The sequence below is a fragment of the Amblyomma mixtum genome, chromosome 5 (genome assembly GCF_055824585.1).
Source record: "Amblyomma mixtum isolate Tamu chromosome 5, ASM5582458v1, whole genome shotgun sequence".
Lineage (NCBI taxonomy): Eukaryota > Metazoa > Arthropoda > Arachnida > Ixodida > Ixodidae > Amblyomma > Amblyomma mixtum.
In genome coordinates, this window is record NC_143016.1 from 168,119,925 (window position 1) to 168,144,675 (window position 24,751).

General features: G+C 48.8%; 1 protein-coding gene, 6 non-coding genes and 2 pseudogenes across 7 annotated transcripts; all 9 read left to right on the forward strand.

Annotated features, from left to right (window-relative positions):
- Positions 1-1,746: 1,746 nt before the first annotated feature.
- TRNAS-UGA (transfer RNA serine (anticodon UGA)) lies at positions 1,747-1,828 on the forward strand. Its single transcript has one exon. It is a non-coding gene; the product is annotated as a tRNA-Ser (tRNA).
- A 5,976-nt stretch (positions 1,829-7,804) lies between these two features.
- Positions 7,805-7,886, forward strand: TRNAS-UGA (transfer RNA serine (anticodon UGA)). The gene has a single exon. It is a non-coding gene; the product is annotated as a tRNA-Ser (tRNA).
- Positions 7,887-12,855: 4,969 nt separating this feature from the next.
- Positions 12,856-12,937, forward strand: TRNAS-UGA (transfer RNA serine (anticodon UGA)). Its single transcript has one exon. It is a non-coding gene; the product is annotated as a tRNA-Ser (tRNA).
- A 78-nt stretch (positions 12,938-13,015) lies between these two features.
- TRNAS-UGA (transfer RNA serine (anticodon UGA)) lies at positions 13,016-13,097 on the forward strand. Its single transcript has one exon. It is a non-coding gene; the product is annotated as a tRNA-Ser (tRNA).
- A 135-nt stretch (positions 13,098-13,232) lies between these two features.
- On the forward strand, positions 13,233-14,446 carry LOC149344611 (uncharacterized; annotated as a pseudogene).
- Positions 14,447-18,012: 3,566 nt separating this feature from the next.
- On the forward strand, positions 18,013-18,094 carry TRNAS-UGA (transfer RNA serine (anticodon UGA)). The gene has a single exon. It is a non-coding gene; the product is annotated as a tRNA-Ser (tRNA).
- Positions 18,095-18,226: 132 nt separating this feature from the next.
- On the forward strand, positions 18,227-19,420 carry LOC149344613 (uncharacterized; annotated as a pseudogene).
- Positions 19,421-22,312: 2,892 nt separating this feature from the next.
- Positions 22,313-23,792, forward strand: LOC149344614 (uncharacterized). Its single transcript, XM_089542638.1, has 2 exons — positions 22,313-22,428; positions 22,865-23,792. Exons 1-2 carry the CDS (start codon positions 22,403-22,405, stop codon positions 23,790-23,792), a joined length of 954 nt encoding a protein of 317 aa, XP_089398764.1. The 5' UTR covers positions 22,313-22,402.
- Positions 23,793-23,891: 99 nt separating this feature from the next.
- On the forward strand, positions 23,892-23,973 carry TRNAS-CGA (transfer RNA serine (anticodon CGA)). Its single transcript has one exon. It is a non-coding gene; the product is annotated as a tRNA-Ser (tRNA).
- The last annotated feature ends 778 nt before the right edge of the window (positions 23,974-24,751 follow it).

The following is a 24,751-nucleotide window of genomic DNA, read 5'->3' on the forward strand; positions in this document are numbered from 1 at the left end:
CTGGAATGTTGCGATGTGCTCGGGGACCGCATCGCTATGATGCAGCTAGATCTGGCAAAAGCCTTCGATCGCGTTTCCCATGATGTCATTTTCAGCATTTTGGAGCACGCTAATCTAGGCCGTATTATTGCAGAAGGTGTTAAGATGGCATATGCAACCTGCACCACGCGCATTATTGTTAATGGTGACCTCACAGACAGGATAGCAGTTCATTCGTCAGTAAGGCAGGGATGCCCGCTATCGCCTCTGCTGTTTGCGGCCTACTTGGAGCCACTGTGCTTAGCTATCATCAAAAGTGAGAGCATCACGGGCTTTCGATTGCAGTCGACTCACGTCAAAATCCTTGCTTATGCGGACGATATTGCGGTATTCTGTTCAGACAGGGGCATAATTACTGAGGTTATCAGCACGGTGGATAAATTCTGCAAACAAACGGGGTGTCTCATAAACTGGGACAAAAGCTCTGGCTTTTGGCATGGCGACTGGGAAGCGATGCCTGAACACTTTTCCAGGATGCGATGGTCGTCTTTGCCGACGCAATATCTCGGCGTCCCCTTAGTGCATTATCGCGATGCAAGTGAACACTGGAATGAAGATACGTCAAGGGCGAGGGAGAAAGCAGATGCCTGGAAAGGGAGGCAGTTATCAATGTTTGCGCGAGCCTCCGTCTGCAATCTTTTTCTTGTATCCAAAATATGGTATTTGATGAATGTGCTGTGCGCATCTCGGGCCAGTATTCAAAAGATGCATCGAGTGTTTGCTGTTTTTATTTGGTCGTCAAACTGGGAGAGAACCAGCCGTACCAATTTGTTTCTTTCAGTGAAAAAAGGAGGCCTCGGCCTTGTGCATTTATTTCTGCGTCAAGTTTTTTCGCGTTTTTTCTTTCTCCGAAATCAAAGGGATAATTTTCTTATGACTGTTATCCAAGTGCGGTTGCAGAGACTTCTTCCTGAATTTGTCGTCTCATCTTGTGCGAATATGTGTGGCACTGTCAATGGGTACATGCGAGAAGTTGTACTCTCTTTTAGGCTGCTCCATGTGCGATTTTCCCTTGAGTACTTATCTAAAGTGTCAAAGCAAAAGCTGTATAAGGATCTGCTGGACACCATGTTACCGACCCCAATCTACCGGTTACCTTATCGTGGAGGCCCAGGGCACGATGTATTAAAGAGAGTTAAAAATATGCCTGTGAACCCATCTACGAAATCTTTTTTCTTTAAATTGCACTCGAATACACTTCCTGTTAAAACGTGGCTGCACGAAAAGGGGATTTTTGTCCCATGGACCACAAACTGTCTCTTATGCAAAAAACCTGAGACAGTAGAACATGTATTTCTGGACTGTTGGGACCCCGTTTTCTATTGGGATGTGCTGCAACGAACAGTCAAAAAAGATTTTCCCCTGGACCCCTACGGCATCAGATTCCTGCCAATTCAGAATGAAGCAGGAGTACCGTATGATTTAATCATGCTTCTGGGCCTCCACAGCCTCTGCAGGACACGGATGCAAGTGCGACACGCGGATGTTAACGTTCGCTCGGTGCGCGAAAACTTTATTGAAAGTGTTGCGAGCTTGAGAGAAATGTACCGAGCACAAGCTGACCCACCTAAATGGATTACTGTATTTGATGAACTGGTCGCATTGAGAAGATTTTAAGCCCTGATACGTCAGCCGAATTAGGCTGATGTTTTTATCATTTGTACATTTTTGTTATCATGTCACAGACGGCAATAAAGAAAAAAAAAAGCAGTCGTGGCCGAGTGGTTAAGGCGATGGACTTGAAATCCATTGGGGTCTCCCCCCACAGGTTCGAATCCTGTCGACTGCGCGAAAGGGTGTTGCATTTTGTTTTGCCTCCCCTCGCTTCGTTGAAGGGGAGATGACGAGAGAGGGCACCCTCCGTGTCGCAGTCGTGGCCAAGTGGTTAAAGGGACACTGAGGAGAAATTGAAGTTGGCTTGTATCGACAGAATACCAGCTCCTGATTGCAAAAACGCCACTCATACTGACAACAAAGCTCTTGTAACGTAGAAAAGAGCAAGAACCAAAATACAGGTATCGCCGCCACAGGCCAAACTCGCAAGTACAAGCGTGATGTCGTCATAGGACAAAGCAGTGTTGCTAGAACCAATGGTTCTAGCAACTCTAGGACCCGAGAACCACAAATCCCTGAGGCGCAGCCAATGCATGCGCAAATGTCCTTGACCTCGCCAGATGGCGCCACGTGCCCGGCAACTACGCGCGCTCCTGAAGCATCGGGACCAATGAGCGCCTGTTTTCCGGTCGTAGGCGGGCTCCCGGTATTCCGCTAGCGGTAACAAGGTACACGGTATGCTAAAGGTGTCTATTTGCGAGAACTTCGTTGACGACTTCGAGAACGAGATCCATCGTAACGCTGGCAAAACGCCAGTGCAAACGTAATCGAAGCGACTGTAGCGACGGCCGCAATAGCCGATATATGCATTCAACGTGCGGCCGGCGGTAGCTTTCTTTTCGGCTGCTGCTAGGCCGCACTATGCTAGCCACCATAGCCGCACTGCTGGCCGCCAGAAATCACGGAGTCTGCGGTACGTCATGCGCACGTCATGTTTCGCGTCGCTTAGTCATGTGTCGTCATAGCAGAATCCCAAGTTTGAATCAGAGCGGCGGGAAAAACTTTTTCAACTTCGAATCCAAATTTCTTAGAAATACATGCATCTTTCGCTGCCGGCCAAGTGGCAACAAAGCCATGACATGCGGAACTATCGGATTTTACTATAAAAAAATATTAATAGTGCTCTCCTCAGTGTCCCTTTAAGGCGATAGACTTGAAATCCATTGGGGTCTCCCAGCACAGGTTCGAATCCTGTCGACTGCGCAAAAGGGTGTTGCATTTTGTTTTGCCTCCCCTCGCTTCGTTGAAGGGGAGATGACGAGAGAGGGCGCCCTCCGTGTCGCAGTCGTGGCCGGATTCGACTTCCGGCCACCGAGCGTGACGGACGTGTTTATCATGGGCTCCCAAGGAGCGGATTTAGCGGCCCAGCCGGGCCGCGAACCGAACGAGGACTACCAGCTGATTTTGCCGCATTTGCCAACAAGTTCGAGCGTTTTGCATACTGTTTTTTTACATGGCGACGTCCAAGCCAGGCCATACCGTGTTGAAAACTTTCGTGACGCTCTTGAGCGTCTGTCATTGCTGCCGGAAGTGGTTGCCCTCGGGGCATATCAGATGAATCATGTTTGGGCCGTGACATTCTGCAATGAAGAAGGAAAAAACAAAATCCTACAGGCGGAGGCGTTCAACGTCAAGGACCACCGCTGTGTGGTCATTGACCCATGCAACCAGGGCGTCAGGCTGAAGCTGTTCTGGCTGCTACACGGCGTGAAAGATGACGACGTGAAGGCAGCTCTGGCGGCTTTTGGTAAAGTGACCGACATAACTCGGGACAAGTGGAGAGTCAAAGGCTGCGTCGACAAGTCGTCTACTACGCGCTCAGTGACATTGAAGCTGAAGGTGGGCGTTACCATCGAGGACTTACCGCACCAGCTGCGTGTTGGAGAGGACGTCGCACTCGTCCACGTTCCTGGCAGAGCTCCGCTCTGCCTCCGGTGCCGCGGCACCGGACACATACGTCGGGAGTGCCGTGTGCCACGTTGCGGGCTCTGTCGCCGCTTCGGCCACGACGACGCCCAGTGCGTGCGGACATATGCTACCGTAGCTGGTCCTGGTCGTAGGGACGCTACTGAGGAGCATATTATGGACGAAGTCGACGCGGTAGAGGCGACCCGTGAGAGTCGGGAAGACGCAGTACCGAAAAGCATAGCCTCAGAAAAAGCAACGCTTCCCACGGAACATGAGGCTGCCAACTCAGAAGAACCACCTGTGCCTGACACAAGAACTGAGGCGGACGCTGGAAAAGCAGATGATGCTGCGGTAGGTGCAGCTGAGACGGTTTTGGAATCGACCGACGAGAAGGACGTTGACACGGAGATGCCCGCGGCGTCAACTTTGCCAGCGAAGAGGACGCACGACGAAGCTGATGACAAGGCGATGAGCTACGACGGGACGGACCATGAGGAACCTCTTCCCAAAGCGCCTCCTGTTCGACGCGCGGCCTACAAGCCCAAGCCGAACATCCCTCCTGATCGTAGGACTTCGTCGGGTGTCACTCCGCCTTAGCGGAGGTGCCTTGCAGGGTCTTCGTGTTGGTAACCCGGTCTTCGATCGGGTTCAGTGCTGACACCGCCGTACTTTGCAAGCTGGAAGGATTTTGATGAGGTGAGCTGCAAACCGATGTCACTTCGAGAGCGGCGAATCCCAACCATTTAGATGGCGTCTCAACTAACATCTAGCTTGCGTATTGCCACACTGAACGTGAGAGGTCTTTCTGCGCGAAGAAGGCAAAATCAGCTTAAACGTCTCTTGTTCGAAAACGAAATCGATCTGTTGGCTGTTCAAGAGACAAAAATTGAAAGCGAAGAGTTGACAGATGCGATGGCAGAAATTTACCGTGCACAGTTCAGTGTTTGCGTGTGCCATGCAGAAGGAAAGTCGGGGGGGGTGTCTGATTTTAACTCGAAACGGCAAAGTCGCCGTGGAAACTGTATTTTCCTGTGAAAGTGGCCGGATTGTAGCATGCGATTTTTACTTTTCTGGTGTAGAGTGGAGAGCTGTGTGTGTATATGCACCTAATAGAATTCCCGAACGAGATGCCTTTTTTCGCCGTGTTCAACCTTTCCTGCTGACAGAAAAGCGTGTACTATTGCTTGGAGATTTTAACTGTGTGTGTAGACCTGAAGATAGAACAACGAACAAAACCCTGCAGGACACGAGTGCCGAGCTGCTGTCTGAGATAATTAATGAGGCAGAATTGGAAGACATTGGAATTATAATGCAAGGTTCAGAACAAGCACAGTACACGCATTTCCAAGGCGTTAGTCACGCAAGGCTGGACAGAATTTATGTCTCTTCTGAGGTTGTGCCCTTGTGTTCCCAGTACCAGACTGTGCACGTCAGCTTCAGTGATCATTCTTTAGTCGTGATCACACTTGGGGAGAGGAAAAGGACTGTCAAGTTTAGTTGGGAATTATGGAAATTTAATGACTCATTGTTGGAGGATGACGAGTTTAGCAAGAAACTAAAAGACTTAGTCAAAAGCTTGTTAGAAAAAGAGACAGACTTTATACAAACATGGGAACAATTTAAATGCGACGTGAAAGTGGCCGCTATAGAAAGAGCATGTGTTTTAAAGCGTAAAGAAAAACAGCAAGAAAAGGAACTTCGTACCGAGCTTGATTTCATGCTCAGCATGGAAGGCGTCAAGCCGGGGTTGTACAGACAAGAAATAAAAGAGACCAAAACTAAGCTTGAACTAATAGATGAAACGAAATATCGAGGTGCTGTGATAAGGGCGCGCAGCGAAAGATTTTGGCTTGGGGAGACGCCCACAAAAAGGGCGCTCAGCGACGAAAAACAGTATGCAGTTTCGAAAGAGATAAAGGAAATTTGTTATCGCAATGACGTAACTTCCGAATCTGAGGTGATTGAAAGGGCGTTTCTGGAATATTACGAAAACTTGTTCAGCCTTAAAACGCCTGATGTTGAACATTACAAAACTGCATTCCTGTCGCTAATGCCAAGAGTCGAGGAGGACCTGGCGCAGGTACTTGAGGAGCCCATAACGGCAGCAGAAATCGAAGCTGCAATACAGCAGCTGAGCTTAAACAAGTCGCCTGGGCCGGACGGCCTCGGTGCCGCACTTTACAAGGCTTTGAAAACAGAAATGGCAATAGCATTGTAGCGCGTAATAAGCGAGTGTTACGAAAGAAAGTTAACTCCGCCGCCTTTTCGAACTTCCCACGTAGTGTTGATCCCAAAATCGGACGACCCTAGTAGGTTGCAGTCAGTTGAGTGTTACCGCCCAATAAGCTTAACTAACGTAGACTACAAAATTTATATGAAAGTGCTAGCCGGACGACTCCAAACCGTAATTAAAACCCTTGTTGGCCCACACCAGACCTGCGGCATAAAAGACAGATCCATTTTTACTAACATACACGTAGCTAGGAGTGTCCTTGAATGCTGTGATGCAACGGAGGGTCGTGTCGCCATGATGCAACTGGACCTGCATAAGGCGTTTGATAAAGTTGTGCATGAAATTTTGTTCGTGCTTTTGGAACATGTGAATGTGGGATGTATCATCACTGATGGTGTGAAAATGGTTTATGATGGCTGTACATCAAGGTTCATAATTAATAACCGCCTGAGTAATAGTAGTCCTGTCTTGTCGTCAGTGAGGCAGGGTTGCCCTCTTTCTCCACTGCTTTTTGCACTTTACCTGGAGCCCTTTTGTTTAAAGCTGTTAACTACGCAAAACATTCGAGGTTACGCCTTTTGTCATACTGAAGTGAAAGTATTGGCATATGCAGATGATATAGCAGTGTTCTGCAGAGACCAGGAAAGCGTGCAAGAAGTGGTGAGAGAAGCCGTAAATTTTTATGATGCAAGTGGCTGTGCGATAAGCTGGCAGAAGTGTTTTGGTTTTTGGCATGGAAAGTGGCAGGCCACGCCAGAAGTATTCTGTCGAATGAAGTGGGTAGACACGCCAGGAAAGTACCTCGGCGTGCCGCTAACCAACTACAGAGAAAGCAAAGAATATTGGGCCCATGAAACCGAACGAGTCAAAGCTCAGACAAGCAAATGGGGCGGTCACAACTTTTCCATGTTTGCAAGAGCTACGGTGTGCAACATGTTTTCAATAGCGAGGATTTTTTACGTTCTGCAAGCGTTAACTTTGCCAAGGACTTCAGTGCAAAGGTTGCACAGAGTGTTTGCAACATTTATTTGGGCGTCAACATGGGAACGTACGAGCCGATGCAATCTGTTCCACAAGGTGCGGAACGGGGCGCTAGGGTTGTCAAATTTATTTCTGAGACAGATAGTCACTAGATTCTTTTTCTTGCGTCAAGATAATGATTTTCTGCGAACTGTTATACAAGTGCGATTGTCAGAATCACTGCCTGATTATGTTGTGTCATCTATGTCTGCAGGGCGGAGTGGGTTAAGTGCTTTTTTGCAAGAAGTTGTTGCAGCAGTCCGTATTCTTCGGTCAAAATTTTCAGATGAATATCTAACCATTGTAACAAGGAAAAAGATGTACAAGGACCTGCTTGATGTGTTTCTGCCAGTGCCTGTTTATCGCAGTGCATATCTTCTGGGTCCCGAAAGGGATGTGCTAAAAAGAGTCAAAAGATTGCCGGTGAAGCCTTCAGTGCGGTCTTTCTTTTTTCAATTGCATATTGGAACCCTCCCAGTGAAGCCATGGTTGCAAAGCAAAGGCCTTTTTGTACCTTGGTCAGTAGAGTGTCTTATTTGCAAGAAAGTGGAAACTATAGAACATATCTTTCTCGACTGTCATGACGCTGTTTTTCTTTGGGATGTGTTGAAGCGCACACTGAAAAAAGATTTCCCCCTGACTCCTTTTGGAATACGCTTCCTACCATGTGTAGAGCCAGGTGAAGTGCCTTGCGACCTGCTAATGTTGCTCTGCATGCACAGCCTATGGCGTACGCGAATGGATGTCAGGCATGAACATGTTGTTGTGAATCCGGCTCATCAGTATTTCATTGAGAGCATCATGTATACTCAGGAAGTTTTCGGACAGCGAGCTCCTCAGCCTGAGTGGCTGCCTGTCCTTGACCAACTAAAATCATTTAACCCATTTTATCATCGTGCACTAGCTAGAAACTGACCTGTGCTTTTATTGTCATGTCATTGTATTTTTGTTTTGTTTGCCCGGTCAAGTCGGTAATAAAGAAAAAAAAAAGCAGTCGTGGCCGAGTGGTTAAGGCGATGGACTTGAAATCCATTGGGGTCTCCCCGCACAGGTTCGAATCCTGTCGACTGCGCAAAAGGGTGTTGCATTTTGTTTTCCCTCCTCTCGCTTCGTTGAAGGGGAGATGACGAAAGAGCGCCCTCCGTGTTGCAGTCGTGGCCGAGTGGTCATTCTACTTCCGGCCACTGTCGTGAACGGTCGCAGAATCATGAGCTCCGGTGGAGCGGCGATAGCGGCCCTTGCTGGCCGCGGAAACAGGTCCGACATGGAAGCCGATAAGGGTTACGAGATTATTTTGCCGAACCTGCCAACAGGACGTGTTGTTCTCAACACCGTGTTTTTGCACGGCGACGTGCGATCGCGGCCTTACAAGGTCGAAGATTTTCGTGACGCCCTCGCCCAAGCGGGTGCGCTCCCCGACGTTGTGGCGTTGGGGGCGTACCAAATCAACCATGTTTGGGCGGTGACTCTCAACAGCGCTGAAGCAACAAAGCGATTGGCGGCTTTCAAGGAGCTTCCAGTTAAAGGACGCCGGTGTGTTATATTCGACCCCGAGGACCAGGTGCTGAAACTGCGGCTACACTGGATGCTGCACGGCGTCGCCGACGAAGATATCCGGACTGCGTTTGCGGCCTTCGGGAACGTGACAGAGGTAACCCGTGAGCGTTGGCTTGTGCAAGGTGTGAAAGAAAAGGGCTCCACCACAAGGATAGTGCTGCTCAAGCTGAAGCCTGGAATGAAAGCGGACGACCTCCCCCACCAGATACGAGTCGCCGGTGAGCTGGCCCTTGTGGTCGTGCCTGTGCGGCCCATGCAGTGTCTGCGTTGTCAGTGCAGCGGACATGTTCGACGTGAATGCAAGGTACCTCGCTGCTCACGCTGCCGACGTTTCGGACATTCCGAAGATGGATGTGTCCGCACATACGCTGCCGCAACGGTGCCAGCGCTCAGAGAGGAGACACCGGAAGACATTATGGACGTCGTCGAGGCTGAGGAGGCAGCCAAAGGGACCGATGGTGTGGAGAGCTCTGCGGTGGCCCCCAGCGTGACAACTCCGACGACCACGGAAAAGGAGGCGTGCGAGGGCGTGGACAAGACACAGGCACTGCCATCCGTTGTTTCGGAGGCGCCTGTGAGCGAGGAAGCGCCCCTTCAAGGGACAAGTACTCCGGAAACATCGGCGGCTGAGAACACGAATGCGGAAAACGGCGGCCGGTCAACGAGCGCTGGCAGTGCGCCGAAGCGCCCGCACGCCGACGCCGGTGACGGGGCGGATAAGCAGGCCCCTGGCAACGCCGAGGAACCACCTACGAAAACTGTGCAGGGGCGACGACCTTCCTTCAGACCGCAACCTAACATCGGGACGGGCCGGAGGGCAGCCGGAAAGCCGCTCTCGAAGCACGTCGAGCCCGATAATTACGATGGCGGCGGGACTTCTGGAAGCGTCTAGCGACGTGCTAGGCGCAAAAGGTAAGCACCATGCTCCCAGCGTCCTTCTAAAGTACGAAAATGGCGATGCAACAGTCACTGAGCGTAGCAACGCTTAACGTCCGTGGGTTTGCATCGAAAAGAAAGCAAAGTCAAGTATACCGTATTTTAACGGACCAAGACGTGGACGTGTTGGCGGTTCAGGAAACCAAAATAGAAGGGGAAGAGGACACGGGGAGCATGGTGCAGCGTTTCACGTCGAGGTACGATGTGGCTGTTAGTCACGCGGTTGGCACATCGGCCGGGTGCCTTCTGTTCGTTAAGAAGTTGCCAGGACTGACAGTGCAGGAAGTGATTTCATGTATGCAGGGTCGCTTTATTGTGTGTGACTTCGTTTTTCATAACAGTGAATGGCGCGTTCTTTGTGTTTATGCACCGAATGCGGCTGATGAAAGGTTAAATTTTTTCGTGAGCATCCAGCGATATCTAAATACTTGGCGACAACTCGTCGTTATGGGCCATTTTAATTGTGTCTTAAGTGCTCGAGATAAGACAAGTAGCCGCGCCTTTAGAGACGCAAGCACGGATGTTTTGTCGCAGCTAGTTGGCGAATTTGCTCTAGTTGATGTAGCGGAGTGTTTGGAGGGAGCGCGCAGCATGAAATACACGCATTTTCAAGGTTCTAGTCATGCCAGGCTCGACCGTATTTATTTATCGTTGGATGCGATTCCGAAATGCCAAAATTATGTCGTTATGCCAGTGTCTTTTTCGGATCACTGTCTTGTGAAATGTACAATCGGCCCTAGAAACCGAAGGAAAAAAATTGTGTGGGGACTGTGGAAGCTAAACTCCAAACTCTTAGAAGATGAAGCTTTAGTTGAAATAATTGCAGGGAAGCTTAAAGAGATAGAACAACGGCCGTGCACCACCATTGGAGAGCAGTGGGAATGGTGCAAACAAGAAATCAAGATGAAAGCTATAGAAAGAGCCAGTTGTATTCGACATGATGAAAAGCAAGAAGAAGCATGTTTAAGGGCGACACTAAATCAGTTAATAGCGCACGAGTGCAAAGAGCCAGGGGTCTACAATGAGGATATTAGAAAACTGAAAAAAGAGAATTGAGTTATTAGAAGAGGATCGTTATCGCGGAGCGCTCGTTCGCGCCAGGGCCGAAAGATGCGCAGCAGGCGAGGCGCCCACTAAACGGGCTCTCGGTCTCGAGAAAGCGCATGCTCGTCGAAACGACATAGAAGAAATAGAGTGGAACGGCAACCTCGTGACAGATAAAGACGGCATTGCACGTGCGTTTTACGAATACTATCAGCAACTGTTTGCTTTTCGCGACATGAACATGGACTGGTTTAAGCGCGTGTTTCTTTCTTCCTTCCCACGACTAGATGCTGACACCACAGAAAGGTTGGAGCTGCCGATTTCCGAGCATGAAGTTGAGCGTGCCATTGATAATCTGAATCCAGGAAAGTCGCCAGGGCCCGACAGCTTGAGCGCGGCTTTTTATAAAGCATTTAAAAAAGTGTTGTCCCCATTGTTAGCTGCAGTATTTAACGAAGGCTATGATCTTAACATGTTGCCGCATTTTTTTGCGTCGTCACATACTATACTAATCCCCAAAACAGAACAAACTGAGAAATTGAGATTGGTGACGTCATACAGGCCAATAGCCCTAACAAATGTTGATTACAATATACTAATGAAAGTACTAGCAGCCAGATTACAGACCGTTATTAAGGAGATTGTTGGGCCTCACCAGACTTGCGGCATCAAGGGAAGGGCCATTGCTACCAACATACATAAGGCTAGATGCGTACTGGAGTGTTGTGACGCAACATGCGGTAGCGTCGCGGTTCTACAGCTCGACCTTGAAAAAGCGTTTGATTGTGTTTCACATGATGCCTTGTTTGCAGGTGTAGATTACATTAATGTGGGTTCTGTTATCAGTGGGGGCGTGGCCTTGGTGTACCGAAACTGCACTACAAGATTAATTGTCAACAAGGAACTCGGTGCACCCGTAAACGTGCGACGTTCGGTGCGTCAGGGTTGCCCCCTCAGCCCGCTTCTGTTCTGCATTTATATTGAAACTTTGTGCTTGTCCATCTTTGAGAATGAAGATGTACAGGGCTTCCAAGTCCACATGACGGAGGTCAAACTTTTGGCGTATGCCGATGACGTAGCCGTCTTCTGTGCGAACAGAGAGAGCGTTAGCGTGGCAGTCGATGCCGTGAAAGATTTCTGCACGACAACTGAAAGTCCAGTGAATTGGGCAAAGTGTCTAGGGTTTTGGCACGGAGAGTGGCCATCGACGCCTTGCACGTTTGCCAACGTGGCTTGGGTCACAACACCGGTTAAGTATTTGGGTGTGCCTTTAGACTGTTATGAAGACAGTGAGCCATTTTGGCGCGACCAAGCCCAAGAAATACGTGAGAAGGCTGACAAATGGAGCGGTGTGCCGCTGTCTATCTTTGCACGCGCAACGGTCTGTAATCTGTTTTTTGTGGCCAAGTTGTGGTATGTAATGCAAACGCTTCACTGTTCCAGGTTAAACATTCAGAGGCTGCATCGGGTGTTTGCCACTTTTGTTTGGGCGTCGAATTGGGAAAGGTGTAGACGGGATAACTTGTTTCGGAGTGTCAAAGACGGGGGTCTTGGGCTAGCACACTTATTCGCACGACAGCTCGTAAACAGATTCCTTTTCTTCCGCGACGTCGCTGATCCATTTCTGCGCACTGTTTGCCAAGTAAGGCTCGTGCGGGCGTTGCCAAATTTTGTTGTTGCCACAGAAAGTATGCCAGGGCGCCTCTTTGGTTTTTTAAGAGAGGTCGTAAACAGTGTCAGAATTTTGACAACTCGTTTTTCGGTTGAATATTTGTGCTCAGTCAATAGGAAAAAATTGTATAAGGATGTATGCGATGACTTTTTCTCCGTTCCTGTGTACAGAGCCTTGTACAGCGGCTATCCGGGTCAAGATGTATTGAAGCGGGTAAAAAGGATGCCAGTTTCCCCCGGAGTAAAAACGTTTTTCTTTGAGCTGCATACTGGTACGTTATCGGTAAAAACATTTCTTGAGGACAGGGGCTTTTTTCTGCCATGGGGGTCACTTTGTTTAATATGAAAACAGCCTGAGACAATAGATCATGTTTTTCTACACTGTTGGGAGGGGGTTTATTTTTGGGACGTGCTGCAAAGAACCCTTAAAAAAGACTTACCGTTAGATACACGTAGCATCAGGTTCCTGTCAACAGATAACGAAGATGGCTTGCCTTTGGATACCGTCATGTTAATCGGTCTGCACAGCCTCTGGCGGTCCCGGATGGCTGGGTTTCATTTAGACCCCGATGCTCGCCCTGCAAGGCTCTACTTTCGTGAAAGTATGCATGCGTTCGTTGAAATGCACAAATTGAAGCGTACAGTTCCCGAATGGCTGCCAAGATTAGAACCCTTGATCCATTTGAGAGAATTTTAACACGACAACGTCATCCCACCTAAGGATGACAGCTTACTTATTACTATCATTTCTACGTGAACATTTGGCTGTGAGCTGGCTGATTTGTTCCGTGTACAATTTTGTAATGTGTCAGTGTCCGGTAATAAAGAAAAAAAAAGTCGTGGCCGAGTGGTTAAGGCGATGGACTTGAAATCCATTGGGTTCTCCCCGCACAGGTTCGAATCCTGTCCACTGCGCAAAAGGGTGTTGCATTTTGTTTTGCCTCCTCTCGCTTCGTTGAAGGGGAGATGACGAAAGAGAGCGCCCTCCGTGTTGCAGTCGTGGCCGAGTGGTTAAGGTGATGGACTTGAAATCTATTGGGGTCTCCCCGCACAGGTTCGAATCCTGTCGACTGCGCAAAAGGGTGTTGCATTTTGTTTTGCCTCCTCTCGCTTCGTTGAAGGGAGATGACGAAAGAGAGCGCCCTTCCGGCCACTGGCGTGTACGGACGCAGGATCATGAGCTCCCACGGAGCGGCGTTTGCGGCCGTCGATGGCCGCGGAAACAGGATTGAAGATAAGGAAGGACAGGAGTACGAAATCTTTTTGCCTACGTTGCCTACCGGTCGTGTTGTTCTAAACACCGTGTTTTTGCACGGCGATGTGCGAGTTAGGCCCTACAGGGTCGAGGATTTCCGCGACGCCCTCGCCAACGCTGGTGCGCTCCCCGACGTTGTGGCGTTTGGGGCGTATCAGGTAAACCACGTTTGGGCGGTTACGCTCAACAGTATCGAGGCAACGAAGAAGTTGGCCGCGTTAAAGGAACTGGATGTCAAATGACGGCGCTGCATTATCATCGATCCTGCCGACCAACAGGTGAAACTACGGCTGCACTGGATGGTGCACGGTGTAGCCGACGACGACATTCGGACGGCTCTTGCGGCTTTTGGGAATGTAACGGAGGTGACCCGGGAGCGTTGGCGTGTTTCAGGCGTCAAGGAGAAGGGGTCTACAACCAAGACCGTTCTCCTGAAGCTGAAACCCGGTATGAAGGTTGACGACCTGCCACACCAGTTACGCGTCGCCGGCGAGCTGGCCCTTGTTGTGGTGCCTGGGCGGCCTATGCAGTGCCTACGGTGCCGCGGCACCGGTCACGTTCGACGTGAATGCAAGGTACCCCGGTGCTCCAAATGGTGGCGGCATGGCCACGGTGACAGTGAGTGTGTTCGCACATACGCGGTGGCTACCGGTGCGGTATCGAGAGACGACACGGCGGAGCTTCTGATGGACGTCGTCGAGGCGGAGGAGGCGGCGAAAGGAGCCGTGGAAGTTGGCAAGGCTGCCGGGACGACCGACGCATCAGGGCCTCCCAGCGGAGACATTAGTGGACCCGGCAACCAAAGGAAGCCACTCGAAGAGGAAGAATTACCTTCGAGTCAGGCGAGCACGTCGGCAGACGGGGAGAACGTCTTGGCAACTAAGGACGCCGAGCCAATGATCAGCGAGGAACAGCAGGACCAGAGCTGCGCCCGTTCAGCGAGCGGCACCGCCCCAGCCAAGCGCCCTCATGGACTGACCGACAACGAAGGGGACAAGGCGGCAGCTCTCAGTGGTGAGGAGCCGCCAGCAAAAACTGCTCAATCCCGACGGTCATGTTTCAGACCGAAACCCAACGTTTTGGCGGACAAGCGTGCCGGCGATAAGGCAGCCCCGCGGCAAGGTCAGGGGCCTGCACCGGATGGCTCTGGTGGCAACGACGGCGTCTAGCCATGTGCTAGACGTGTGGGGTAAGCACCATGCTCTTGGTCTCTTCACTATTTGCGACAATGGCTTCTGTAACCCCGTTGAAAGTAGCCACACTCAATGTTAGGGGCTTGGGAGGAAAGAAAAAGCAAAGCCAAGTTTACCGGCTTTTAACAGAGCACGATATTGACTTACTGGCCGTGCAGGAGACAAAAGTAGAAGGGGAGGAAGAGACCGGGAGCATGGTGCGACGTTTCACGTCTAGATTCTACGCTGTAGTGAGTCATGCGATAGGTACATCTGCTGGGAGCGTCCTTTTTGTAAAGAAGTTGCCGGGTCTTGTCGTGCAAGCTCATTTCTCGTGTCCGTCAGGTCGCTGTGTCGCTATCGATTTTACATTGAACAACATTGAGTGGCGAATTGTCTGTGTGTACGCACCAAATGTTACGGACGAAAGGGCTGCGTTTTTTCAAAGTGTTGAACAGCGTCTTAGTTCCGAGAAACAGCTTATCATCATGGGCGACTTGAACTGCGTCCTAAGTGGCTGCGATAAGACCAGTGCAAGAGTGTTCAGGGACGCAAGTACGAAGATACTGTCGCAAATCATAGATAAATGGAACCTTGAGGATGTGGGAGAGTGTTTGCAAGGCGCGTGCGGCGTGAAGTACACACACTTTCAAAGGACAAGCCATGCTCGGCTTGACCGCATTTATGTATCGCTGGATGTGACTCCAAAATGCAACAGTTACCATGTAGTGCCGGTGGCTTTTTCGGGCCACTGTTTAGTAGTATCTGGGATAGGATTGAAAAACGGGGCAGTGCTTTTAGTTGGGATATGTGGAAAATAAATAAGCTAATTAAGGACGATGAATTTAGCTGTGCAGTAATTGAAGAAATAAGCAGAATAGAGCCTAGTAGTGAACTGAAAATATGGCAACAGTGGGAACTTTGCAAAGAACTGGTTAAAATTAAAGCAGTTGAACGATCTAGTGCCAATGCGTACGAAGAGAATCTAAACGAACGCAATCTAAGACGTATGCTTGCAAAACTGCTAGAAAAGGAAAGTGAAGCGCCTAGTAAATGGATCGATGACATTAGAAAAATAAAACAGAAAATTCAACTAATAGAAGAGGACCGTTATCGTGGAGCTTTGGTGCGGGCCAGAGCGGAAGATATAGCAGCAGGGGAGACGCCGTCGAAACGAGCGTTGGGAATTGAAAAGGCTCATGCTCGACGAAATCACATTGATAGCATAGAATGGGGTGGCATCTTATCAGACGAAAACGAACATATACAGCGTGCGTTTTTTGAATACTATCAGGCGCTCTTCGCATTACAGGATGCAGACATGAATACGTTTAAGAACAGGTTTCTTGGGGCACTGCCGCGACTCAGCCACGAGCAGAAAGACGTTTTAGAGCTGGAAATAACCGAATCAGAGGTAGAAATGGCAATAGACAATTTAATTTCTGGGAGATCACCAGGACCCGACGGGTTAAGGGCGGCGTTTTACAAATCATTTAAGAGCAGAATCGCGCCAGTGTTGAAGACGGTCTTTAATGAAGCTTACGACGTACGTGAATTACGTCGTAAGCTTCCGTCTTATGGTAAATCACATACTGTCCTAATTCAGAAAACGGATGAAGCTGACAAGTTACGACACGTAACAGGGTACAAGCCAATAGCTCTCACAAATATCGATTATAAAATTTATATGAAGGTGTTGGCGCAAAGGTTACAGTGTGTAATCCAGGAAATTGTTGGCCCCCTCCAAACGTGTGGGACAAAAAGGCCGGTGTATTCTTTCAAACATACAGAAGGCAAGATGTGTGCTCGAGTTCTGTGATTTTACAAATAGTCGCGTTGCCATCTTGCAGCTTGATCTCGAAAAGGCGTTCGACTGTGTCGCGCATAAAATTTTGCTGTGCATACTTGATTATGTGAATGTTGGGTATGTTATCCGGGAGGGAGTCGTCTTGGCGTATCGGAACTGTACGACGAGATTGATTGTTAACCAGAGTCTGGGGGCCCCCATTCGTGTGCAGCGTTCGGTACGTCAAGGCTGCCCCCTCAGCCCTCTTCTGTTTGCCATCTACATCGAGACTTTGTGTTTAGACATAATCGAAAACGAGAGAATAACTGGTTTTCGGCTGCAAGCTGCGGAGGTGAAGCTGCTGGCATATGCGGATGATTTAGCGGTTTTTTCCGCTAATCGAGAAGGTGTAACAGTGGCCGTTGAATGTGTCGCTGAATTCTGCAAAACCTCTGGCAGCAGAGTGAACTGGTCTAAGTCAGTGGGGCTCTGGCACGGAGCATGGCAAACGACGATGGACCACTTTGCAAATAGTACCCTGGGTGAAGACCCCAACGAAGTACCTTGGAGTACCGCTAGAAAGCTATCGCGATAGCGAAACATATTGGAGAGTGCAGACCCAGGATGTGCGTGAGAAGGCGGAAAGATGGAAAGGAAGAGGCTTATCAATTTTCGCTAGAGCCACCGTGTGCAACCTTTTCTTTATCAGTAAGGTGTGGTATGCGATGCAAGTGTTGCATTGTGGAAGAATGAGCATACAAAAGCTTCATCGAATTTTTGCTGTTTTTGTGTGGGCTGCGCAATGGGAAAGGTGCAGCCGGACGAATTTGTTTAGAAAAGTGAAGGATGGTGGAGTGGGTCTGGGACACCTTTTCTTGCGGCAGATTGTTAACAGATTTATGTTTCTGCGTGATGTCAGTGATCCGTTTTTGCGCACCGTGTGCCAAGTAAGGCTGGGGCGCGCGCTGCCTGACTTTGTTGTTGCAACCGAAACCCTATCGGGCGGAATTTTTGGGTACTTCAGAGAAGTTGTCGCAAGTGTCCGATTTCTCTCAACGAGGTTTTCCAAGAAATATTTATCTACAGTGAACAAGAAAAAAATGTATAAGGATTTATGTGAAGTTGTCTTGCCGGAACCCATGTATAGGGCCTTGTACAGTGGAGGCCCTGGAAGGAATGTGTTAAAGAGGGTAAAGAGAATGCACGTTGAGCCAGGGGTTAAAACTTTTTTTTTTTAAGTTGCACACTGGAACGTTATCAGTCAAAATGTTTTTACAGGATAAGGACTTATTTCTTCCGTGGGGTCATCGCCGCCTTATCTGCAAGCAACCAGAAACGATAGATCACGTTTTTCTGCACTGTTGGGAAGGGGTTTACTTTAGGGACGTACTTCAAAGGACTATAAAGAAACAATTTCCACTTCACCACCATGGAATACGATATCTGCCCATTGCAAACGAGGACGGAGTACCTTTCGATCTGATAATGTTATTGGGCCTCCACAGTATTTGGCGCGCGAGAATGGCAGGATATTACTGTGATTCCGACGCGAGGCCAGCACGAATTTATTTTCGTGAAACTGTGCACCGGTTTGTTGATAGGGTCAGAGCTGTTGGCGAGGCTTCCGAGTGGTTGTCAAGGGTGGAGCCTTTGATGGCTATAAATGAATTTTAATGTGACGAAGCCAGCCCTTGGCAGGCTGACTATATCAGCACCAAGTGTTCATTGTGTCCCGCCATTTTGTTGTGTAATGTCAAAGCCAGGCAATAAAGAAAAAAAAGTCGTGGCCGAGTGGTTAAGGCGATGGACTTGAAATCCATTGGGGTCTCCCCGCACAGGTTCGAATCCTGTCGACTGCGCGAAAGGGTGCTGTATTTTGTTTTGCCTCCTCTCGCTTCGTTGAAGGGGAGATAACGAGAGAGAGCGCCTTCCGTGTCGCAGTCGTGGCCGAGTGGATTCTGCTTCCGGCCACGCTCGTGAACGGACGCAGGATGCAGGGCTCCGTAGGAGCGGCTTCAGCGGCCCAGCAGGGCCGCGGTAACAGGATTTTTGATACTGAAGACCCGGAATATCAAGTGTTGCTGCCTCAACTGCCGACATGCCGTATTGTTTTAAATACGTTGTTTTTACATGCTGATGTGCGGGCCAGGCCGTATCGCGTGGAGCACTTCCGCGATGCGCTGGCGGGCTTAGGCCTACTGCCCGATGTTATCGCCCTTGGGGCGTATCAGATGAGCCACGTTTGGGCAATCACCTTCAAGAGCGACGAAGGCGTCAAGAGGCTCGCAAGCGTCAAGAACATGAAAGTGAAGGAGCATCGGTGTATTGTGGTCGACCCAGCCAACCAGGCGGTGCAATTGAAGCTGCATTGGATGCTGTACAACATGCCTGACGACGACATACGGACAGCCCTCTCACCTTACGGAAAGGTGATTGACGTTTTCCGGGAGAAATGGCGTGTTCACGGCGTACAAGAAAAATTATCGTCAACGCGAGTGGTGTCCTTAGTTCTACGGACGGGTCTCACCGTGGAAGACCTGCCCCACCAACTTCGTATCGCTGGTGAGCAGACCTTGGTTGTTGTACCTGGCAGAGCACCGTTGTGCTTGAAATACCGAAACACCGGCCATGTTCAACGTGACTGCCGCGTCCCGAAATGTACGCTTTGTCGTCGCTACGGCCATGACGAAACGCAGTGTGAAAGGACGTACACGTCAGTAACAGGACCGGCGCCCAGGGAAGACGTGGCGGACCTTTTCATGGACGAGGCTGACGTCGCTGAGGACTCCCGCACGGAGAGTCGGCCGTCGGACACGGCCGGAATGCCGTCTGAGCATACCGCCGGCCTACCGAACGCGGGTACAGTGCAACCTACTGAGCAGAAAGCTCAAGAGGAAAAGCCAAGCGATGAAAATGTGAAGGAGTTAGCCACCGAACCAGCCGCTACCGAGGTGGATGCAGCAAAACACGCACCTGGAAGCGATTTGATGGACGTCGCAGAATCGGGTGTAAGCAACTAGGCGACGAAGAGGTCAAGGGACTCAGCCAACAACCAGCACGAGAACCTTGGCAACGAGAGCAACGATGAACCCCCGCCGAAAGCACTGGTGGGCCGTCGGGCGGCCTTGCGTCCGATACCGAACATTCCGCCGGTGAGACAGACGGCGGCAACACCGCCTCCGTAGGACGTGGCGCCTACTGGGGCGTCCAGGCCAGCGTCGTCAAAAGATGGGCGCCTTTGCAGAAGTAGCGGCTGCGTACACCGTAAAGGTACGCGTGGGAATTGTGCTGCCAATTGCTTACTTGTTGCAAAGCGCTAATATCAGTAGTTACCCAGAGGTACTGTGCGATCGGTGTGCCCTATAAGATAAATGGCTCTGAGACTAGAGACAGCATTAAGAGTTGCCACCTTGAATGTTCGTGGCCTTGGAGCACGTAGACGACAGTATCAACTCAGTCGCCTCTGTATGGAGAAGGAATTCGATGTCATCGCGATACAAGAAACTAAGGTCGAGACTCAAGAACAGACCGATCGCATGGTGATGCCTTTTACCGCGCATGGCATACACACACATACACACGCATGGCATACACACACACAGCTCAAAAGGAGAGCACTTTTGTCACGAACATGTGCACCTCTGAATCGATCCTCCGCAAAACACACACAGTTAAAATCACCGAGAAATATGACAAAGCGATCACACTTTAAGTACTGCTCAATGTACTCAAAAAATACCATTCGGTCATTCACATTGTTAGGCGCATAAACGCATATGATCCGCCACAAGGATTCAGAAAAAGAAAAATCTACAATAAGCATGCGGCCAGTTTGGCAAACAGTCATACTCTCTTCAATAATGCCAGAACTCTTCCGTATCAGCAGTGCGCACCCGCCTGACATGCCATTAGCATGTGTGTATGCCATGCTAATGGCATGTCAGGCGGGTGCGCACTGCTGATACGGAAGAGGTCTGGCATTAATGAAGAGAGTATGACTGTCTGCCAAACTGGCCGCATGCTTATTGTAGATTTTTCTTTTTCTGAATCCTTGTGGCGGATCATATGCGTTTATGCGCCTAACAATGTGAATGACCGAATGGTATTTTTTGAGTACATTGAGCAGTACTTAAAGTGTGATCGCTTTGTCATATTTCTCGGTGATTTTAACTGTGTGTGTTTTGCGGAGGATCGATTCAGAGGTGCACATGTTCGTGACAAAAGTGCTCTCCTTTTGAGCTCGCTAATTGAGGAACACAACCTAGAAGATGTGGGCCGAATCTTCACTGGCGGTATGCTTCCGCAGTACACACACAATCAGATTGAGAGCCGAGTAAGGTTGACAGAGTGTATATTTCACTAGACTTGATGTCCCTATGTAACAGTTACAGTGTCATACCACTATCATTCACAGATCATAGCTTGGTGAGCTTCGCACTTGGGAAAAAAAACTGAGAAGACACGATTTAACTGGGACATGTGGAAATTCAATGAAAAGCCTCTTGACGATGAACTGTTCTCAAGCAGAGTTAAGGGAAAAAGAACAGAGATGCTGACAATGAAGCATGAAAACTTTCGGGCTGCATGGGAGGAATTTAAGAGCGAAGTTAAGCTCATTGCAATCGAAAGAGGAAGCAGCCGGAAGCACGAAGAACTGCAGAAGCAAAAAGAGCTGCAAAGGGAACTGGAAGTTTTGTTAAACGTACAAAACTTTGACTAAGATCAATTGGCTGAGAATGTGAAGAAAGTGAGACATGAACTAGAAGTTATCGATACAGAGCAATACAAGGCTGCTGTCATACGTTCTCGTAGTGAAAGGTCATGGATGGGTGAGGTGCCAAACAAGCGCGCAATGAGCGATGAAAAACGGCAGGCGTCAAGAAACGAGATCAAGCAGACACGTTTCCAAAATAAAGTGACGTCAGATCCCGCGGTGATCGAAAATGCTTTTGTTGCCCATTATCGCGATGTGTTCGGCAATGTCACACGCCTCGAGCCAGGCTTCGACAGCGATTTCATGATCGGAACGCCAAGACTGGATGACGATGTTAAGGACAGCCTAGAAATGCCAATAAGTGTGAGCGAGATCAAAACAGCAATAGAGAAGCTGCCGTCGGGCAAATCGCCAGGGCCGGACGGCCTAGGCGCAGCTTTTTACAAAGCTTTCAGTCAAGAATTGGCGTGCATTTTGCATAAACTTCTGTCAGAAGCGTATGAAATTAAAAAAGTCAATCCTTCATTCCGGGCATCACACATAGTGCTGATTCCAAAAACTGATGATCCGGAAAAGCTCCTTCTTGTAGGCTCATATAGACCGATATATCTCACCAATACAGACTACAAAATGTTTATGAAAGTACTAGCTCGACGATTACAAGTGGTAATTAAAGAGCTAGTAGGGCCACATCCGACGTGCGGCATTAGAGAGCGCACAATTTCAACGAACACCCACATCGCAAGAAGTGCAATAGAATGTTGTGATGCCCTTGAGGGTCGAGTGGCCATGTTACAGGTTGACCTTGCGAAGCCCTTTGGCCGGGTCTCGCATGAGGTGCTTTTCAGAATACTACAGCACTGTAATGTGGGGAGCATAATTTTAGACGGTGTCAAAATGGCTTATGAAGAATGTTCAATGCAGATTATCATCAACAAGTATTAGTTCAAGGGTGCTAGTACGCTCCTCTGTGAGGCAAGGGTGTCCCTTGTCTCCTCTCCTTTTTGCCATATACCTCGAACCTTTCTGTAGGGCAGTCATCCTTGATGCAAACATACGTGGTTTTAGACTGCACGCCGCTGAAGTTAAAATGCTGGCTTATGCAGATGACGTTGCAGTCTTTTGCGAGGACAGAGAAAGCGTGCTAGAGGCTGTGCACATTGCCAGAAAGTTCTGTTGCTATACTGGTGCCCACATTAACTTCGAAAAAAGTGTGGGAATATGGCATGGCAGCTGGAATACGACACCCGCCAATTTCGCGGGTATACAGTGGACTTCAGTGCCTGCACGGTATCTCGGGGTGCTCCTTCAGCACTATAGGGACTCGACGCAGTTCTGGAGTGAACAAACAGAAGAGTTGAGTGAAAAAACAAAAGGATGACAGGGTCGCGGATTATCGGTGTTCGCGCGTGCGACAGCGTGCAATGTTTTTTTGATTGCCAAAGTGTGGTATATGATGCAAGTGTTGTTCTTGCCTCGTATTGCTGGCTCATTGTGGATTCGTTTTTTTGTTTTGTTTGCTTTGCTGTAGTATACACTGACGCCATGAATGTCTAACCAATTTTCTTTGCTTGTTAGTAACTTATTATTTATGTTTGTGAAATTCAAAGCTATTTTATTTGTATAATTTTATGCTTTATGCTTTCTGCTTTTCAAATCCTTTCAGCATTCTATCATTGATTTTTTTTGGCCGTATGTATTTCTGTTATTGCATAGAATGTTATAGAATGTTCACTAATACTTTTTTTTCGTTTATCCATTATTGTATCTTTGCGTTCACTTTATTGTGCATAGTGCCATTTCTGTAGGGGGTACAGACCCCGTCAAGCCAAATCCATTTGGCTTTTTGTCTGCACTCCCGTCATCTGTACATGTATAGATGCAAATAAACTTGAATTGAAAAATTGAATTGAATTATAAATGTGGAAAAGATGCACCGAGTGTTTGCCGTCTTTATCTGGAACTCCACTTGGGAGCGGACCAGCCGTACAAACCTTTTTCGCAAAGTTCGCGATGGTAGACTAGGGCTTTCACACTTGTTTATACGACAGATCGTATCGCGATTCTTCTTCCTGCGAGATGAAAGTAACGGTTTTCTCCGTACAGTCATCCAGGCGAGATTGGCGAAAACACTGCCTGAGTTTGTTGTTTCCACATCCAATGTTGCCAGTATAAGAGTGACCGGCTACTATCGAGAAGTAGTTGCTTCCTTTAGAATACTTTGTGCAGGTTTTTCTTTGGAGCATTTGCCCTCAGTGACAAAGAAACAACTGTACGCAGACTTAGTTGACAGCATGCTGCCCACCCCATTGTATAGGACGGTGTACTCTGGAGGCTCAGGTAAAGATGTACTGAAGCGAGTCAGAAGGATGCCTTTAAGACCTGCGGCCAAAACGTTTTTCTTCCAGTTGCACACAAACACACTCCCCGTTAAAGTATGGCTTGAACAGAAAGGTATTTTCGTGCCTTGGACAACCGATTGCTTACTGTGTAAAAAGCCGGAAACAATTGAACATGCCTTCATTGAATGCTGGGACGCAGTCTTCCACTGGGACATTTTGCAGCGCACTTTAAAAAAAGATCTCCCCATAACACCCTGTGGAATACGATTTCTGCCAGTTGAAAGCGAACAAGGGATACCATTTGATATGTTCTTGGTCCTGGGCCTCCACAGCTTGTGGAAGACGAGAATGGCTTTTCGGCACGCAGATGCCAGTGTGCGATCTATGCGCGATAACCTAATCGAAAGTGTTTCATATATTAGAGAAGTGTATTGTGCACAAAATGAACCCCCTGAGTGGGTTACCATCCTTGATGCCTTAGTGTGTCTGAAGAAATTTTGAAATATCGGCATCACATGCTCACGTGTTGATTCAGTGTATATGTATGCATTCATTTGTGTGACCTGTCACTGTATTAGCAGGCAATAAAGGAAAAAAAAAGCAGTCGTGGCCGAGTGGTTAAGGCGATGGACTCGAAATCCGTTGGGGTCTCCCCGCACAGGTTCGAATCCTGTCGACTGCGCAAAAGGTTGTTGCAATTTGTTTTGCCTCCTCTCGCTTCGTTGAAGGGGAGATGACGAGAGAGAGCGCCCTCCGTGTCGCAGTCGTGGCCGAAGCCAGCTTGAACAAATAGACACAGACAGGTACAAAGCAGCCGTCATTCGCTCTAGGTCTGAGAAATTGTGGACTGGTGAAACGCCGACTAAACGGGCTTTGTCCGACGAAATGCGTTACATTCGCCAGAAAGAAATCGCGCAGATAAGACACGGGGCTGAAGTTTCTAGCGACACGAAAGTTATCCAGAAGGCTATAATGGACCACTTTAACGGCCTTCTCGGAAATAAGCGGGAGATGGATGAAGCATTTCTGGTTCATTTTTTGCCCCTATTGCCAAGGCTTGAGGACGAAGTGAAGGTGCGCCTTGAGATGCCAATTAGTTTAACAAAACTTCAGTTTGGGCTAGATGGTGCATAGCTTATATTGAAATAAAATTTAAGCGCACACGAAAAACGCACACAAGAGGAGGATACACACAGGACAGGCGCTAGTCCTGTGTGTCTTGGGCAACGCCCCTAGCGTCTGTTCTGTGTGTATCCTCCTCTTGTGTGCGTTTTTCGTGTGCGCTTAAATTTCATTTCAATATATGCCAATTAGTGTCGGAGAAATTGAATCCGCGATAGATGAATTGTAAAACGGAAAAGCACCTGGCCCAGATGGACTAAGCGCCAATTTCTACAAAGAATTCAAATGCATGATAGCTCCGTTTCTGCTCAATGTGCTCTCTGAGGCGTACGATCACA